General features: G+C 40.0%; 1 protein-coding gene across 1 annotated transcript in view; it reads right to left on the reverse strand.

The window, feature by feature from the left end:
- Positions 1 to 19,230, reverse strand: part of LOC135502720 (U3-aranetoxin-Ce1a-like) — a 65,928-nt gene that overhangs the window by 6,338 nt on the left and 40,360 nt on the right. Inside the window, exon 2 of the mRNA XM_064795693.1 lies at positions 11,287 to 11,461. Within this exon, the coding sequence (XP_064651763.1) occupies positions 11,287 to 11,461 (175 nt within the window). The remainder of the gene's footprint in view (positions 1 to 11,286; positions 11,462 to 19,230) is intronic.

A 19,230-nucleotide genomic window follows, 5' to 3' on the forward strand; every position in this document is an offset into this window, starting at 1 on the left:
ACCGCCCATACCCCGAGATATAGCTGGCTCCTCACACCTGTCAAAGTCAGGATTACCAACAAATGAGGCATTGACAAAAACTGTGCCGCTGACAGTCACATTTTTTGCCTCTGTAAGTATAACGCAATTCATCCTATCGGGGTTAACAAGCCATATTTAAATATTTCATTCCATTCTGACTTTACAATGCAAGGATATAGTCAGTTACATTGATATGATGATGCACTAAATCACGACTGTGTCCATGACTGTGTTTCTTCCGTCTTGAACAATCAAGGGTCGCCAGTGACTTTGCCCATATGACATGAAGGCTCCGCTGCCAAGGTGTAGATGCCAGATGCGAATGTGCATGCGATGTAGTCAACCCTGACATTTAGTGGGTCAAGGTGGTTTCATGACTACTGCAATCAATCACACGATGAATCCACTTTGTAAAAAGCAACCTTTATACTGGTCTTGACATGTAGACACCTATTGGGTATCCGGACAAAATTTCAGGTCAGTGTGACCTACTTTTCAGGTGTAAGTAGGTTAGGTCATAGAACTCAATGTCAGTCATAGAAACCTTCTATCTATCTATTTGTATCTTTATTCGATATGTAAATTACATTTACACGTCTAGACAAACAAACATGATTACAAATTATGCACAGTGATACAAAAAAATGGTGCAGGTGCGACTCCACAGAATACAGGTTACAGGGTGCTACTCAGTGCACTGTGTGATCGTCAAATGTGCATCATTGATTGATATGATCAAGCTTAACATAGTGCTTATAAAATTTTGACCTTGACCTAGTTTCCAAGGTCAGAAAGGTCAAACTCTAAGATTTCACTGAATATGGTACGTTTCCCTACTCTTTGTCAGAGATTCTTCAAATTTTATATGAATACACCTATTGGGCATCTGTACAAGTTGACCCAATTTAGGTCAATTGTGGCCAAATTTTGACCTAGTTATTAAGTTCACAGAGGTCTGAGTCTAAAAGTTCATTGATAGTGCCACATTATGTCGTATGCAAAAGTCAATTTAACCTCCACGTCTCATTTCATCTACCACTAAATCATTCCAAGGTGAGCACAATGTTCTAAGGACATTTCGTTAGATTTAGCAGAAATGGGTGTCATTTGCAATCGAGGGAACATCCTGACGTCACGAACTTTCGAAATTAAATGTTGAGCGTGACCAAAGACTCATGCCCACTTATCGGCGGTGAATATCAGTCGTAAATGTACAATTTAGGTCAATTATGGCCAAATTTTGACCTAGTTATTAAGTTCACAGAGGTCTGAGTCTAAAAGTTCATTGATAGTGCCAAATTATGTCATATGCAAAAGTCAATTTAACCTCCACGTCTCATTTCATCTACCACTTAACCATTCCAAGGTGAGCACAATGTTCTAAGGACATTTCGTTAGATTTAGCAGTCAATTCCACTTCAGAAACACCATCTAACAAAGGTGCCTTTAAAGAGTTTTCGTGGATTCATCGGCCTTGCCACCGTAGTTCCTAAAAAATGTGGGAATTCCTGCTGCCTATTATATCTAGCACTGAACCAGTACCTGTACGAGAGCAGAGTCTCAGAAACCGGGTGCACTGTTCAATAGATTGATATTATAAAAAAAGTAAAACATGGCGGTCTGTTGGATTTTCCGGCTCTTACGAAGGGAGGATTTTTCCGTAAATTAGGACTTAATTATAAATGTTTTGAACTTTTGTAAGGAAGAGATAGAAGACAGACTGTATCTGTGTAAGTTAGAACAGGTTATATTCCAGTTCAGTGGGCTTCTTATGAAAAAAAAGACATTTTTAAATAGCCCGTAACAAGGACAGTACATTAAAGGTCATATATCAAGGTTTTTTGCCATTTTCTGCTGTAAGACGATTTCAAAAGTGTACCTAACACTTTATACAATACAGAAAACCAAATGCAATTAGCTCCATCCATTTTGAAGATATAGCCAATTATGTGTTTGACAACTTGATTACCTGATCAGGCTAGCAACTGGCTTGTTAGAGCCAGGCGGCGGGTTCAGCAAAAGTTGTGATGTAGATCAGGTCATCTGTACATGTCATGCAATCATAAAAGCAGGAGGGCCTTAATTAATTATGCACACCTGGAAGTAATGTGTTTCATTCACTATGGTGTATTGTGTGGCTCCGAATTGTGTCAAGGCTAGCACGAAGAACAATCGAATGACGGATGGGACCCATTTTCATGAATTTCCAAAGCCAGTTGAACGAGAGAGGAGGAAGCTGTGGATTCGGAAGTGCAAACGTTTGGAGTGTTGGAAGCCTGGGCCTTCGGCCAAACTTTGCAGTGATCACTTTATCGATACGGATTATCACATGAAGCCGGATATCTGCATCCAACTGAATATTAAATGCCACTTGTTAAAAACAGCTGTTCCATCTGTATTCGATTTGACCAACCCCACTTACATGCGACAGCCTCCAAAGGAACGTTCGTTAGCCAAAAAACGTAAACATCAAGAAGTGAGTTGAACACTATTTCATGATTTATACACTGCTGATGCATACAACGCTCATACTACCCAAATGACACATGTCATCCACTGTACAGTGGCTACACAACCATGTCAATTGCATTTAATGCCCGAGGCTGCTGAGGTCGGTTGTTATACATAATGTGTAGGCCCTAATGGGGCCTGTGATACCGCATAGTGTCTTCTTGTGTTCCAGCCATAGCAAGGTGACAGCGAAGTGACAGCGACACAGGTCAGTGTCAGTGACAGCCACTGTCAATGACAGATTATTGTCATCTGACATCTAGGCCTATCTAACGTTGCACGGCATTATATCGTCACGTCAAGATGATTGTGCATAATACCGTCACTTTTCAATAGTAGTTCAGCGTCATGACATAACTGGCGATACAACACAGACGAGGCGAAACAATATTGTGCAACATTAGTCTGTTCAAAAATCATACATGTTATGCATCTGCAACCGTCTATCAATGTCTTCTTTGCTATATCGGCAGGTCTGCCATGCAAATTGATTAACCACAAATTCTAATCACTTTCGTCCGAATGATCACTCTCATTATGATCTAGTGATATTAATGGCTCGAACATGTACGGCTCAACGTTTAAATAACCTTCTGTATCGACCAAAACATCCTCAAATTCACTGCTCTCACTCTCTGAACTGTATGCGGAAGCCATCTTGCTTTGTTCTGACTGACCTGATCTACGTCATCAAAAAATCCCTAGCGGCCACATGTGGAACTAATCTAAAGTTGTGTGTGGTGGGAAATTCAAATAGTTTAAAATTGAAAATTGAAATAACTAAATAATGACTTTATTATTAGAATTTTTTTAATGTCTGGGATCTTGTTTTTTTAACCCTCAACATATTTCATGAGTATCAAGCATGTTTTCAAACCTTGATATATGGCCTTTAAGTGTACATTTAGAGGTCTGAGTGCATACGAGTACATGTACTTGTACTTGTACATGTACTGCAGAACATTCGATCTATTGCTCGTCACGCTTGAGTAAGAACTCAAGTGAGCATTGCGAGATTAATAATATACGCGTGTCAAATCCATTCTGCATGACGCGATCGTGCTATGGCCTCAAAAACGTTGGATGAATTCTGTGTCAAAATGGCTACGCCACGGCAGGCTGGTAGTAAGTGGAAAGCCAGTCTGAGAACGCCTGATCACGATGGATCGGGCAGTCCAGATCTGAAATCAGTACGAATTGACCAGGATAACGATGATGAACCGGCTGATAGTGATGTCGAGGATAAGACATGTCAGAACGATTTGAGTAGTCAGGTGCAAAGTCACGGCAGTGTCAAACCTGTGCATACGGTTAAATCGCTGAAAGAACAACCGCTTTTGTCATACATGGTTTCGGCGTTACAGTCCGGAACTCCTGATAACGTCAAAAAGGCTGTGCTCTGTTTTTTCGATTCGAAACAAGTAACGGAGGCGAAGAACACTCTTTGGGCTAATGCTAATTTAGATATAATCGGCAGGAGAATAAGTCGGAAAATCACTGCCGTGAGAAATGAGAAGGACGCTGACGTATCAGATGTTGTGAGTGCAATTCTTAAGTTAGAAAAAGAGGACTGTGTTCCATCCTTCGTAATATCTGCTTACGATTTGTGCAGAATCCCGCGTTCCATGCCAGAGGAACTCAATAATATCTCTTTGGTAGATCGCCTGAGCAAACTTGAGGCGAAAATGTCGAGAATACAGGAGACAGTTGTTAAAAACGCCAATGACATTCATTCACTAGAAGAGAAATCAATTAGTAAAGAGAGAACGGATGCTAAAATCGTCGAGATGACTGCTTTCGAGTCTATCTGGCCCATAACCCAGAACAAAGTCGGTGATGAAAGAATACTCGTTGCGGAGGGTGAGCAGTGTCATGACAGGAGTGAAATTAGTGAATCCATTGGTCCTACTAGTACCCGCACATACTCAAGTATGGCTCAATCTCAGGGACTCAAAAGTTCCCGGGGTGTTCGTGGAGGGCGTGAGAGTGCACGTGGCGGTCGAGGGAAACTGTCACGTAGTAATCTGGTACATCCTAACGTTCTCCGCCTCAGAGGCAGTAATCAGTAGATTAATCGTGATAACAATTGCGATCGTGAAAGTGATTCGGAGGACTTCCAAATTGGAAAACATGAGTATAAACGTCAAAAACGTAAGGAACGGCGAAAACATAAAATAATCATGGGAAAGTCTACCGATAGTTCTAAAGTGAAAGGTGCCCCTTTTCCCTGTCGTGATGTTTTTATTTATCGGCTAGACAAGGCTACTAACGAGGAGGACTTAAGAAATTTCATCGAGGAAAATTCCATTGAAGTAAAATCAGTCGAGTGTAGATCTCACGAAAATGCAAAGTTTAAATCATTTCAAGTTAGTGTTACCAAGACAGATTATCATAAAATGTTCGATGAACTATTGTGGCCTGGTGGCGTGTGTGTAAGAGAGTACATAAGACAAAGGGACAGTTCCGAAAATATCTCTCCGGAAGTCGGGGGTAGCCAAAACAGATACAGTAATGTTAATGGTACCAAATAATCTTTCTGTGTTGTTTATAATATTAATCATGGTATTAAGCGTTTGTACTTATAATACTCAGGGACTTGGGAGTGGTAAAATAGACTACATATCGCACTTGCTAGACAATCATGACATTGTGTTGCTTCAGGAAACTTGGCTCTTGAAAGGCAATTTGAACTTTATAGCGGATCGTATTCCAGATGTATGTACTCATGGTATCTCTGCTGTCGATGATTCCAAACCTTTGGTTGGGAGACCGTATGGGGGGTGTTCTATAATATGGAAGAAATCAATTGTGTGGGAAGCTGTTCCTGTCTTAAATTTCAATAGCAAGCGAATATGTGCTGTAAGTTTTAAGCTTTCACCAGATACTACCTTACTGGTCGTAGATACTTATATGCCGTGTGATTTTATAGTGGGTAATTTACCTGAATATCTTAGCATATTAGATGAGATAGCTGGGATAGCAGCTTCTACAGGTGCAGACCATTTGATCATAGGTGGCGACTTTAACACTGACTTTAATAGGGATTCTCAAAACAGTCGGGCCTTATTGCCGTTTATTGCTACCGAAAGTTTGGAGAGAGCCACACGGACCCCACGTTCCGATATTCAGTATACTCATGAGAGTAAAATAACAGGAGTGAAATCGTCACTGGACCACTTTTTAATAAGTGCGAATCTCTTACCGTTGGTAACTCGTCATACATCAGTTCATGAAGGAGATAATTTGTCGGATCATTTTCCTATATCGATGTTCGTGGAGTTAAGTCCTGACCGTTTTTTTGAGACAGTACATCCCCCCCTTGAAGGAAAATTAGACTGGGCAAATGTAAATGAACATGATATTGCCACATATCGGCACACATTAGATGGATGTCTTAACAATATTGCAATTCCGCACCTCCTCCTTCAATGTGATTATTTCGACTGTCGTAACCATACTGACTTAATTGATGTCCTCTTCAAGGATATTGTAGATGCATGTATGTCTTCTAGTGAAAGGAACATTCCTTATAAAGTACATTCCGACAAAAAGGTCATGCCAGGATGGAATGACTATGTGGCGGAGCCAAAAAGGCAAGCCCTTTGTTGGCATAACCTTTGGAAATCAAACGGGTCTCCGCGAAATGGTTTAATAGCCGATATCCGGCGTCGAACGCGAATGCAGTATCACTTATCAATCAAAACCGCAAAGAAAAATGAAAAACGATTTATTGCCGATAGTTTGGCAAACAATAAGCTGTCGGGAAATGATAAAAACTTTTGGCGCGAGATAAAAAAGACAACCCGCGCGACTTCCCAATTACCAAACAATGTAGACGGACATGTTGGCGAAGAAGCTATATGTACACACCTGGCGGAAAAGTATGAAAATCTTTATAATTCAGTCTCATATGACAGAAATGAAATGGATAGTCTTCTCCTGGATATTAACCGTAATATATAGGAAACATGTTGTGATCCGCAGAGTAAATGTCACGTACAACATGTGATAACAGTTGGGGATGTTACATCAGCTATCAACTCGTTAAACCATCATAAAAATGATGGTGACAGCATTCTCTCTACGAACCATCTTAAGTATGGTACAAATAAGTTATTGTTATGATGTCACTTTTATTCAATAGCATGTTAAAGCATGGCTATGCTGCAGTGAACATGCTATGTAGTACAGTCATTACTATACCGAAGGATTCTAGGAAGTCTCTGAATGATTCGGCAAATTACCGTAGCCCTCAATAGTCCTTTTTGTAAACTTTTCGAAACAGTCATACTACAAAAATGTCAGGATGTTCTGAAATCGTCAGATATGCAGTTTGGTTATAAAAAAGGCGTGTCGACCAATGACTGTACCTTTGTTGTGAATGAAGTTGTCAGATACTATCTAAATGGTGGAGGATAAGTATATGCAATGCTCTTAGATGCGAGCAAAGTGTTTAATAGGGTAGAATATACGAGATTAGTGAAAGTATTGCTTAAAAAAACATATACATGTATGTCCTGTTATGGCACGGATGATTGCGAACTTGTACATAAAACAGAAAATGAGGATACGCCGGGGTAAATCCCACTCAAATTATTTCAATGTTACAAATGGTGTGAAGCAAGGAGGAATACTTTCTCAATTTCTCTTTGTTAATTACATGGACGAACTACTGTTAAAACTAAAAGGTTCGGGATATGGTTGTTATATTGGCGCTACATTTGCAGGAGCTTATGCTTACGCTGACGATATTATTATTTCATGTCCAACAAAGTTTTCCCTGTCGGCCCAGCAAGATATAGCAGTTCAGTTCTCAAAGGATTATATGATCAAATTCAACCCAACCAAATGCCAACTCCTATTTTTTCAGTCTAATAACAAAACAGTGGGTGATATAATAATAAACTTTCAAGACATTCCTGTACGGGCTAATGGAACTGCTACCCACCTAGGAAACATCATAGGACCAGATTCTCAAGATAAAAATATTCTTAAGTCTATATCTGATTTTAACAGAAGGGTCAATGTCCTTTTGTCAAGGTTTCATTTCTGTAATTTTGAAACAAAGGTTAAACTTTTTCAATCGTTTTGTATGTCCCTGTATGGTTCCGTTCTGTGGGACCTCGGAGATAGGTCTGTCAACCTTTTGTATACCGCATGGAGGAAGGCGGTCAGAAAATTTTATCTGTACATCCTAGAACGCACTGTGTCTTATTACAACATTTAATTTTGTCAAGTCCGATAGAGGCTACTCTCCACAACAGATTTCTACGTTTCATGAGCAGGTCATCGGAAACAAATAATAGCTACATTCAAATAGCTTTTCAGTTGGCATTAGATGGAAGCTCGTCCTATCTCATACATTACTAATTTAATTGGGGCACCGCGTTCTACAATCGGGAACATCGACGCGGTGCCATACGTTCATCCTTCAGAAGCTATTTTGGTTTGGTCAAGTGCCATTAGGGATTTCCTCCATTTACTAGATACAAACCGCGGGGATGTAAATATAAAAACCATTGTTGATTTTTTGTGCACTGAGTAGCACCCTGTAACCTGTATTCTGTGGAGTCGCACCTGCACCATTTTTTTTGTATCACTGTGCATAATTTGTAATCATGTTTGTTTGTCTAGACGTGTAAATGTAATTTACATATCGAATAAAGATACCAATATATATATATATATATATAAGAATGAAAACATTATCGTAATGATGGCGGCGGATGCGTTCACTGGAAAAACCAGACCTCGAAATCACTAAAAATTGCGATTTAAAAAAGAATTCGTGTAGGTAAATCCAAAAATACCGGTTTTCACATTAATATAAAAATCACGGCTTTTAGTGATTTCGGGGTCTGGTTTGAAGTTTTTAGGTTTTAGATGGCCTCAAGTGCTCGGAGCCTATCCTGCGCTAATTGCTGACTTGTATTTGTCAAATTAATGAGATGAGTTCATGTAGAAAGAGGAGATCACGGCCTTTCCAGTGGTGTAGAGCGCCAATTAGTCATTATTTGAAAAGTGCCTTCAAAACGCATTTTGAAATGGGTGTCATTTGCAATTTAGGGAACATCCTGACGTCACGAAATTTCGAAATAAAATGTTGAGCGTGACCAAAGACTCATGCCCACTTATCGGCGGTGAATATCAGTCGTAAATGTACCTCTTTTCACCCCCCCCCCCCCCCCCCCCCGATAAATGCCGCCAGGTAATCTGTCGGACGCACCATCATAAACGGGTAGCCAATCAAATTGCTTGACACAAAGTAATTGAATGACGGCCTGATTTGATAGTGCCAACCTCCGGATCAGGTTATCCTTCTTCTATACATCATGCACTGTGCATTTGGGTCAGGTCAGCATCCCTGGAACCCGTTACTCATTGAACACCTGGTCTTCAATTATGATGGCTTTCAGTGCGTGTCTCGTGCGACAACCACGAGTGAGTGTGCTGTAAGTGTTGTCGCGACAGAAGACGCGTGGGAAAGGAAAGGTATGCAGGGGACTACCGATATAGTAACAGCCATTCTGACGGCTGATCAGGGGGGAGTTATCGGTGGTGAAGGCTGGATATACGCAAAACGACGGTGGATCGGCATGCCCAGACTACGCATCCAAAACTTTAATGAAATGTCCTGGGGACATTGTGCTCACCTGGGAATCATTTAGTTGCAGATGAAATGACATATGGAGGTTAAATTGACTTTTAGATATGACAAAATGTGGCACTGTCAATGACACTTTTAGAGTTTCACTTCTGTGAACTTGATAAACTAGGTGACAATTGACCCGAATTGCATCAACTTGTACAGATGCTCAATAGGTGTCTCCATATAAAATTTGAAGAATCTTAGACAAATAGTCGTGAAATGCATCAACTTCAGTGGAATTTTAGAGTTTGACCTTTCTGACCTTGGAAACTAGATCAAGGTCAAAATGTTATAGTTATACGCTCTATGTCAATCTTGATTACATCGATCAATGATGCCCCTTTGAGAATCACACAGTGAAGGTTTCTTGATATAACTCACATTGAGTTTTATGACCTGATCTACTTACACTTGAAAAGTAGCTCACATTGACCGGAGTTTTTTGTTTATATGTACAGATGCCGAGTAGGTGTCTACATATCAAATTTGAAGAGTCTAGGACAATTAATGACGAAACGTGCCACCTTCGCTGCAATTTTAGAGTTTGACCTCTGTGACCTTCAAAAGTAGGTCAAATCAAAAACCCGTACATTATGTCATGTAGTCTCATCAGAAGTATTGACAGTAAAAATTTCATTGTTCTAGCTATCAACGCTCATGAGATATTGAGAAGATAGGAATCACACTGACTTGGTCATTTTGGCTGTTCTACCAGAGGGGGTTCATTCCTGGCACTGCTTTGATATTGTTGTAAGTAGGCATGCAGGATATTTACATACTTACTGTTGAAATATTGCCTAATTTAGCTATAGTCTTGAAATAGAGAGGAGCAAATACACATAGAGGAATCACACTGACTTGGTCAAGTCATGTGTAACCTCGGGCAACACAATTTTCTATAATAATGTCTTCATAGGATTTTACAAACTTGACCTACTTATCACTGAAAAGTTGGTCACATTGACCTACTTTTTGGTCAACATGTAGAGATGCTCAATAAGTGTCTACATACCAAATTTAAAGAGTCTACAACAAGTGATGACGAAACGTGCCACCTGCGGTGAAATTATAGAGTTTGACCTCTGTAACCTTAAAAAGTAAGTCAAATCAAAAACCCGGGTATTATGTCATGTAGTCTCTTCAGAGGTATCCACAGAAAAAAATTCAAGATCCTAGCTATCAGCATTCATGAGATATTGACAAAATAAGGTTTTCAAAGATGGCCGCCTGGAGCCCAGAAAGTAGGTCAAATTGCAATGATTTTCGGTATGTCAGATCATGCTGTCATAAGACATCCACACACCAAGTTTCAACCTCCTAGACTCAATGGTGAGCAAACGTGCCACCATTGTTGACGAACGCCGGACGGACGGCCCGACGGCCCGACGGACGGACGGACGTACAGACGACGGACGACGGACAAGACGTGACGACATAAGCTCACCCAGGTGAGCTAAAAAGTGGACTTCTTTCCTGGGTTACTATACTACTTAAGGAAATAAGTCAATATAACGAGGATACGTCATAATGTCACACCTGATTTTCTAGTTCAAGGTCAAAATTCAAAAGTTAATGATTGGTCCATTTACCAAAGACAAAAACGTTCCAACTACAAACTCCTTCAAGACTTTCTTTTCGTAATTATATACGGTAGATATGTTCCATATTATGAGGCGCTGTTCGCTGATGACAATCAACTCCATCTGATTCATGCTTTCGCCACCAGGAGCCATGCGCTGAAAAATGACAAATTTCCAACTGTTCCCACATGTGTACACCGCAACAAACTTCGAAGTCCAATCATTGACCTTCAGACTAGCATGTCATCACTTTATAATTCAACTTTGGCATATCTTCTTCACCAACCTCAACTTAGTTAGTGGGCAAAGAGGGGGAATGAAAATAATGACAATAATAATGTCACGGAATGAAACTGTTATAAAGCGCTGTGGGATATCAAAGTATTACCCCGGTCTCCATAAAAATGAATCACTTGAACTCGACCAGGGAAGATGCGACTAAGCACTGTATTTTTTTCCCTTTGATGCCAGAGTTCTTCTGGTCCATACTGAAAATGGAAGAACTATGACTAACACCGTACTCACCCTTTTTGCATGGGCACCGAGACATGTTCGTGTCACCGCTCAGATTGCAGGCCTCGTACATTCCACGGTGGTTATCACAGTAGCTAATGCCATCGCCTCCCCATCCTTTCACATGCACGCAACATTGATACGCTTTACAATCGTTGTCTGACTTGCAGCGGTTGTAAAAGAAGGCCTGCAGGAAAAAAACGACGGGGAAGTCATTTTGATTGATTTTATGCCATTGCAGGAAGCACAGTGGCTTCTACTGAATCTTAAGTGATGACCTTTATCTGCTTCTACTATAACAAAGTATCTGGTTATTCTGAAGAAAAAAAGGTGAACGCACAAAAAGTGTCATAGGTTTGTACACTAATGGCAAGCGGAGTGTCCAGTAATTAAAAAAAAACTAGATTTATTCAAAAAACCTGGTTTTTTACCTAATAAACTAAGTTTATTTGGAAAAAATATAGGTTTTTTCAAAACAACCTTGTTTTTTCCTAAAAAACCTTGTTTCTTTAATAAGACCAAGTTTTTTTACCTAACAAACCTTGTTTCTATCCACAAATGTCAAGTTTAACAAATAAACTTGGTTTTATTCCCTAAAATATAAGTTTTTCATCCAGTGGTAATAAACTTAGTTTTATAGAAAAGAATCTTGGTTTATTAACAATAACTGGACAAATGGCTAATAAACCTACCTTTTTACGTAAAAAACTTGGTTTTATACAAAACAACTTAGTTTTTTGCAATAAAACCTGGTTTTATTGTAAAAATGTAGGTTGTTTTGAATAACTGGACAAACGGCGTGCAAAAACCTACTTTCTATCGAGAAACTTGCATTTTCTACCTCGCCCCATGTACACAAATCCGCGATGTTATCGGGACGAGGATGGGCAACCTCGGCACCACGTGGTACTAATGCTGCACTGCACTGCACTCTGTAAACTAGTTAGTGAGACCCTAATCTCATCCCAGATAACTCAATGTAGGTAGGATCGAGGTTTGAAAATGTAAGTTTTCTGCCAGTTTTTTAAAAAAAAACTAGGTTTATTAGTAATAAACTTAGTTTTTTAAAAATAAACTAGGTTGTTTTTGTAATAAACCTTGTTTTATTGAATAAATGGACATTTCTGTACAGAAACTTATATTTTATACGATTATGTTGTAAAAAACCAAGTTTTTAAGGAAAAAAAACAGTTTTTTTAGTATAAAATGTTAGTTTCTGTTAAAAAACCTACATGTACTTTATTAGAAAAGAAAGTAAAAAAAAATGGTTTTATTAAAGAAACTCGGTTTATTAGCTACTAAACAAGGTTGTTTTAAAAAAACCTATATTTTTTCCAAATAAACTTAGTTTATTAGGAAAAAACCCAGGTTTTTTAAATAAATCTAGGTTTTTTTAATTACTGGACACTCTGCTTGCCATATACACTTATCTGAAACTAATAAATTAATTCTTTCATTTGGAGGAAACTCTGAGTCTGGTTTCTTCAAGACATCAGTGATTAAGCGTTTTATTCTACTAGCACTGCTTTCACTTTCTTGATCTAACTCTTTTACTTTTCTACTTTCCACAATAAGATCTTCTTTCACTTTTATTTAGCAATTTCTTGGTTAACTTTTCTTTAACTCTTCATATGCGCCAAGGTCTTCCTCTACAGAGTTTATGAAGTCTCTTTTTAGAATTTCAAGTTTGTTTTTCTAATTTTTATTTGACACATTTTCCCCCGTAACAGCCGCAAGGTCATCAGCAGCCTGTGGTAACCCTCTTAATTTCCTCAAAGCATTATCTGTAAAACCTAGTGATTTTAGTAATTCTTCAGAGGCATCTATCAACTTATCAATCGGTTGGTTTGAAGTGTTTACATCATCAATTAATGTCTGAGTTTCATGAGCTACTAATTGAGTTTGTCTTATTGGTGCTGGTTGACTGCTTTCCTTAGGTGGTTTATCAGGTTATTTATCAGGTGCAATTAGTTCTTGTATCTTTTTGATTTGACTTAATATTCAAGGTCACAGAGGTCGAATGGTGTTAATTGGCCGTTTGACTGTAACTATGGCACGATTCTTAACCAATAAAGCTATGAACTGGAAATTTGGTACACATGACTCCCTACATCATGTTACCTCGGACGCCGAATTTCAATCTGATCTGAATTTCGACTTGGCCATCAGGAGGCCAAAACTAAAAAAGGTAAAAAGTGCAATAGCTCGCTTATTAGTGACTTGTTTTCGATGATATTCTTACGGTAGGTACTTCAAGTAACGATACATCACATGTCGTGCCGACTTTGGTTTGACCTATATACTATACATGTAGCATGTTTCTTAACCAGGATGAATTCCTAACCACCAAATATGTATGCGGTGAGCACAATGGCCTTTGGCCGTTTCATTTAATTAATGATGACTCGGCTTAGAATTAACCAGTATTTTGAGTTAAAGGAATGAGCATGTGTGGCCCTTTCCCTCAGGTCGAGGTTCAATGAGCATATCAGTTATTTCAACAACAAATTAGTTCAAAAAACCTCTAACTTGGATTTCCTCAATTTGTGAATGGAATTGCCACTTTTCAACCCCTACCCGACGGTCGCAGTTTTCGAAGGATTGTAATGGTTAGGGTCTCAAAATGATGCTTATGCTCTCCCCTTATAGCCGAACAGGGCAATTTAAACGCTAATTGAAAAACTCTATCACCAGAAGACATTATATGCACATCTGTTTTTGGCCAAAACTGCCTCAAGCTTAATGCCTGATCATGTCACTCCGGTAGAAATTGGCAGATGTTATTTTCAGTGCTGTTTAAGATTTTACCAGAGACATAGGCAAGCAAAATCAAAGTGATCAATTGCAGTGGAAAACAATTACAATGTAAATCTTTTGGGAAAAATATAAATTTTGGCCGAGTTTGTCTGCAGTTGGGCAAAATGGATATCCCCATTTTTTGGGGTACGGGCTGCGCAGTCATCCGAAACGATAATTCGATAATTCTGCTGCTCTAGTTGTTGGGGACATTCAGTTTGGGACATTTAGAGTGGATGAATCATCTGCCTTTTCGGCCGGGTGTTATTTGTTATTTGGTGCAAATTCCCCCGCGTAAATCCGCCATGCGTGCGGGCTAAGGGCAGAAATATCGTAAAGAAGAACCCCATAACCCTTCGAACGTCATTCGATCTACCTCCCAGCCATTGGGTTTGTTGTGGTATGGATCAGTTCTAGAACTGTTGAACTGTGCCGATAGACTTTGGACAGTTCTGACAATACAATACAATAGAAGGGAAGGGAATGTTCTATCACTTCTCCAACCAACATCACATTTCAATGGTTAACTTATGGCGGTTATATTCGCAATAAATGGAGGTTGCAATTTTTATATGGACGTTACCAATTATATAAGGAGGTTGCAAATTTGGGTGGTTAAATCAAAGACGTTAGAATTTATGACATTAACAAATTTAAGACGTTAGTAATTATAGACATGGCGATTTACGGAGGTTGTGAATTAGGGTCGTATTGTTAAACAGACGTGGTTTTATACAGACGTGGTTTAATACAGACGTTGTGTTATACAGTCGTATGTTTAACAGCCGTTGGGTGGCGCTCGTGTCACTCGTGTCGGAAATGAAGGGAGTAGTTCTTGCATGCTTGGAGAACATGAATGCATTCTCGGATCTGGGTGATAGAATTGAATGAGTCGTCGGTGAAATCAAATTTGCTATTGAACATGAATCTGAAATTGATGATGCTGTCGATTTTCAATTAGAAAGTGTCGTGCGTGACAGTATTGATTTGTGGAAATGAAACCACAGAAAATATTCCGACCCTTCTTGCTGAAATTCGCAGAGTATTTCGTGGTATTATCAATGATCAGTAAAGTGACGCCGGTGGGACTGCTGCTGCCCAACCCCCAAGAAATATTTCGCAAGGGCTTAGCGGTGGAAGACCTCGTTATGATATCCCTAGGAAACAGATGCAATATCTTTTTGGCAAGTGTCCGAAGTATTTCGATAGGCCTAGGCCTATATAACTATGATAAGAAGAATAGGCGAGGCCAAAAGCTAGCTCAAAAAAAGAACCAAGAATGCATTCATGTTCTTCAAGCATTCAAGAACTACTCCCTTCATTTTCGACACGAGCGCCACCCAACGGCTGTTAAACATACGACTGTATAACACAACGTCTGCATTAAACCACGTCTGTATAAAACCACGTCTGTTTAACAATACGACCCTAATTCACAACCTACGTAAATCGCCATGTCTATAATTACTAACGTCTTAAATTTGTAAATGTCATAAATTCTAACGTCTTTAATTTAACCACCCAAATTTGCAACCTCCTTATAAAATTTGTAACGTCCATATAAACATTGCAACCTCCATTAATTGCGGATATAACCGCCCATATTAACTTGCCGGAAATGATTACGGGATGACAGATAGATCACGGTCATGATCAATTATAAACTGACACACCTGCATCAAAGGGGTCTTTTCCACCGAATACTACATGTACACACTACAAAGTTTTCACATGTATTACTTGTAACCTTGTTGTTAAGAAGTACAGAAGGAAACTAATCAAAGTAGATTACTGTAAAATATGTGATAAGCGAACGGCCCACAAAACTGGTCGAGAGGAAATCATTGCGTATACATGTTCAGGTCCTTTGAAATAGGCCTAGATGACGCTGATGACAAGTGTCGTTTTCATGTGGTTATAGCCTAGGGGTTATTGGTGGTAGACTTGCATTGCATTGCATTGCATTGCATTGTATTGTGGCGCCATGTCAAAAAGAGCAAACGTTTCATTCATGTTTATCACAAGTTCAATCCCATTTTCATCAACCGTCTGGGTAACATTTTGCTGAAAATTGGCCACAAGTTCATCCGCGTTTTCGGGAATAGCCGTAACATTTTTGCATTGTTTCCTAAAACTGATACCGTTCCTAGAGAGAAAACCAGTTAGCCACCCTCTGGACGCCCTGAAGTTTGTTAATTGTGGCCGATGCTGCCGGTATTCCTGTTGCTGCTGTTCGGGAAGCACTGCCCACCATGTTCGGAAAGACTGTTCAGCTTTAATCATCATGTCGTCACCCGAGACAGGTACCCCATGTTGTCGCCTTGTTGCCATCCATTCACGAACTGACCTGTCAACCTCTGGCCATAAGGCTGAAAAAAAATGTGGACTTTAGAAAAGAACAATTTCAAATTTAAAGTTCCAGGTTCTCATGGAAAGAAAATGACATGGAAGATGGCGTTAATTTTCTGTTAAAAGTACAATACAGCACTCACCAATGCCTCTTTTGTCTTTGTCTGCGCCTGTTGACCTGCCTGCTCGTAGTTTCGCGATGTCTCTCTCGGAGGTCATCCTCTTCGCGGAGCCATCGGCGCATAGTCCCGGAGGGGATGTTATACTCCCTGGCAAACTGGGCATGAGGCTGCCTGATGTTTTCGTTTTCATAGTCATCGAGCAGAAGGATTTTCTCCGCCAGTGAATACGATCGGTGACGCCGAGCAGGAGCTTGTAAGGTTTCGACATTTTCATCAACATTATTGATGTCGCCATTATCCGTTGGATGAACGAAATCAGAAAACATTATCAAAATGCCAAAAAAGACAGTGCACATCATTTTGGTTTCTTGCTGACGCTTGCGATTGACAATCTTAAATGCACGAGGAGGCCAGCATTAAATCGGTTATTCAATATCATCTAAATTCAAAGTGATATCAGACATGGATTTTGTGGTACATGTTCATGCTCAATAAATCGTGTCATTAGCGTCATCTAGGCCTATTTCAATGAACCTGCACATGTATACGCAATGATTTCCTCTCGACCAGTTGGGTGGGCCGTTCGCTTATCGCATATTTTACAGTTTTTTTTAAACACTGATAGCTGTTATTGCTAATTTCCATATTGCTACTACCCACCCACTGGATTGGCCTAAGCTCTACCATGGCAACACTCATTACTTATTCATGTGTCTGTACACTAGCGGCACATAGGGGGATAAAAGAACACAACAGGACCATTACCTCAGCATTGGGCTCAGTCGTAAAAACAGCTGTACATGCAATGCAACATGGTGAAGAATTGCTAAACTGAAAGACTAAAAAGTAAATGTAATTGAGTAGTAGAGAGCAAATGCAGCTCAGTGGTACAAGGATCGTCTGAATCCGTAGACTGGTGCCTGATATACAGTTGCCGAAAGAAAGGCTATATTTCTGGTTTTTAAGTTAAAGTTTTTTTTTAACTAATCTGTTTTTTGGTTATTTGTACAGGGTGTCCCAGAAAAAAGGTAATCTTCGCAAAAGGGGTTAATGTGAGGAGACCATGCATTTTAACACTTTTGGCATTGCTTCATAGTAAATAAGAAGCTATGAGCTTTCGGTTGATGCCATTGTGACGCCCATGCTGCTACGCATGACTGAGCACCAAGGCTCTGAAAAAGACATGCAGATTTTACCTCGTTCCAAGTTGGGAAATTCTATTCTGATGTTATGCCAGATTATGTGGGCACAAAATCATTCGTGTTTAAATAACCAATAACAGCTTATCCTCTTTCAGATACATTTCACTCCCTGACAAATCCACAATTTTACTGATTAAGCCCCTCCACCCTCCACCCTCCACCCTCCATGTGGCCTCCTCTTTCGATGCACAATTGACAACGTCGTCGCATGTCCTGCATCGCTCGTTGCACCATCTCCGGATCGTTCCTCAAAGCATCAAGCTCCCGAATGATGCGAGCTCTGACGTCAACTAGGTCCTGCATTGGAGTCTCGTAAACCTTATTCTTCAGTTGCCCCCAAAGAAAAAATGGCAGGGGGTCAAATCTGGTGACCTTGGGGGCCATTTCACTGGCCTGTTCAGTGCAATCACTCAGTCTCCCAATAAGGCTGCCAGTGCATCCTGAACTGCGCGAAGACGATGTGCTGGCGCACTATCCTGTGCCCACCAAAGACGCCTGAAATTACCCTGCACCTGCCGTTCAAAGTGCTGTTCGAGGTAAGGGACGAGATCATCTTCGATCATTTGATGGTAGACGTGTCCATTGCCATTGTGGTCAAAGAAGAAAGGTCCAATGACCACTGCATTTCCAGCCAATCTAATCCAGACAGAAACTTTGTTTCGATCCATGTTCCTTTCAAAATTGAAGGCAGGAGGGTTCCCTCTTGGTGCATACTGAACCACGTTGTGCATATTCACCTCCCCGTTTAACCCAAAGCCCGCTTCATCACCGATCGTAAGATTCTCGAGAAATCGTTGATTAGCCTCACATCTGTCCAATCACCAGCCGGGAAAGGCCTCTCTTCGAGCAAAATCTCAGGTAGTAACTAATGAAAAAGATGCACATGGTATGGATGCTGATGAAGAGCAACCATTGTTATGCGATTAAATGAGGAGTGTGATAATCCTCATCCATTTCTTCTTGCACTTAAGTTTCGAGGATGATTAATCCCCTGATTCAATAATAGACGTGTTGGTTGTAATATGCAATGTCCAAAGCCGGTGTAAAAGGAATGGACGTCCTGGGAATGCAGGACCCCATACAATAGCTGTGTATTGTCAACGAATGTGGTTAATGGTTTGGTTAGGCTTAGCTACATCATCTTCAACCAAGGAACTCGGCGACACTATTCACTTTAAAAAAAGGACCGGACTTAGATTTCGGGGGCACTTGCATTTCTTTTACAGGGTCTATTATGCTCGGATTGTGATCTGGTACGCTCCGGGAAGTCCACCCGCCGTTATTTTCAAACACTGAATAATCATATTCGTTTTAAAAAAAACAAACTTACTTGATAACTTTCCTAGTTTTCTCTGGTTTATGTTATCATTCGTTTCATTGAAATTACTTTCAGCTGGAACGGGAATCTGTTTATTTTTTTATACGCCCGCTCCGGAGCGTATTATGGTATGGCGCTCGGTGTCCGTCTGTCCGTTAACTTTTCATTG

This window comes from Lineus longissimus, chromosome 19, assembly GCF_910592395.1.
Source record: "Lineus longissimus chromosome 19, tnLinLong1.2, whole genome shotgun sequence".
In the NCBI taxonomy this organism is placed as follows: Eukaryota; Metazoa; Nemertea; class Pilidiophora; order Heteronemertea; family Lineidae; genus Lineus; species Lineus longissimus.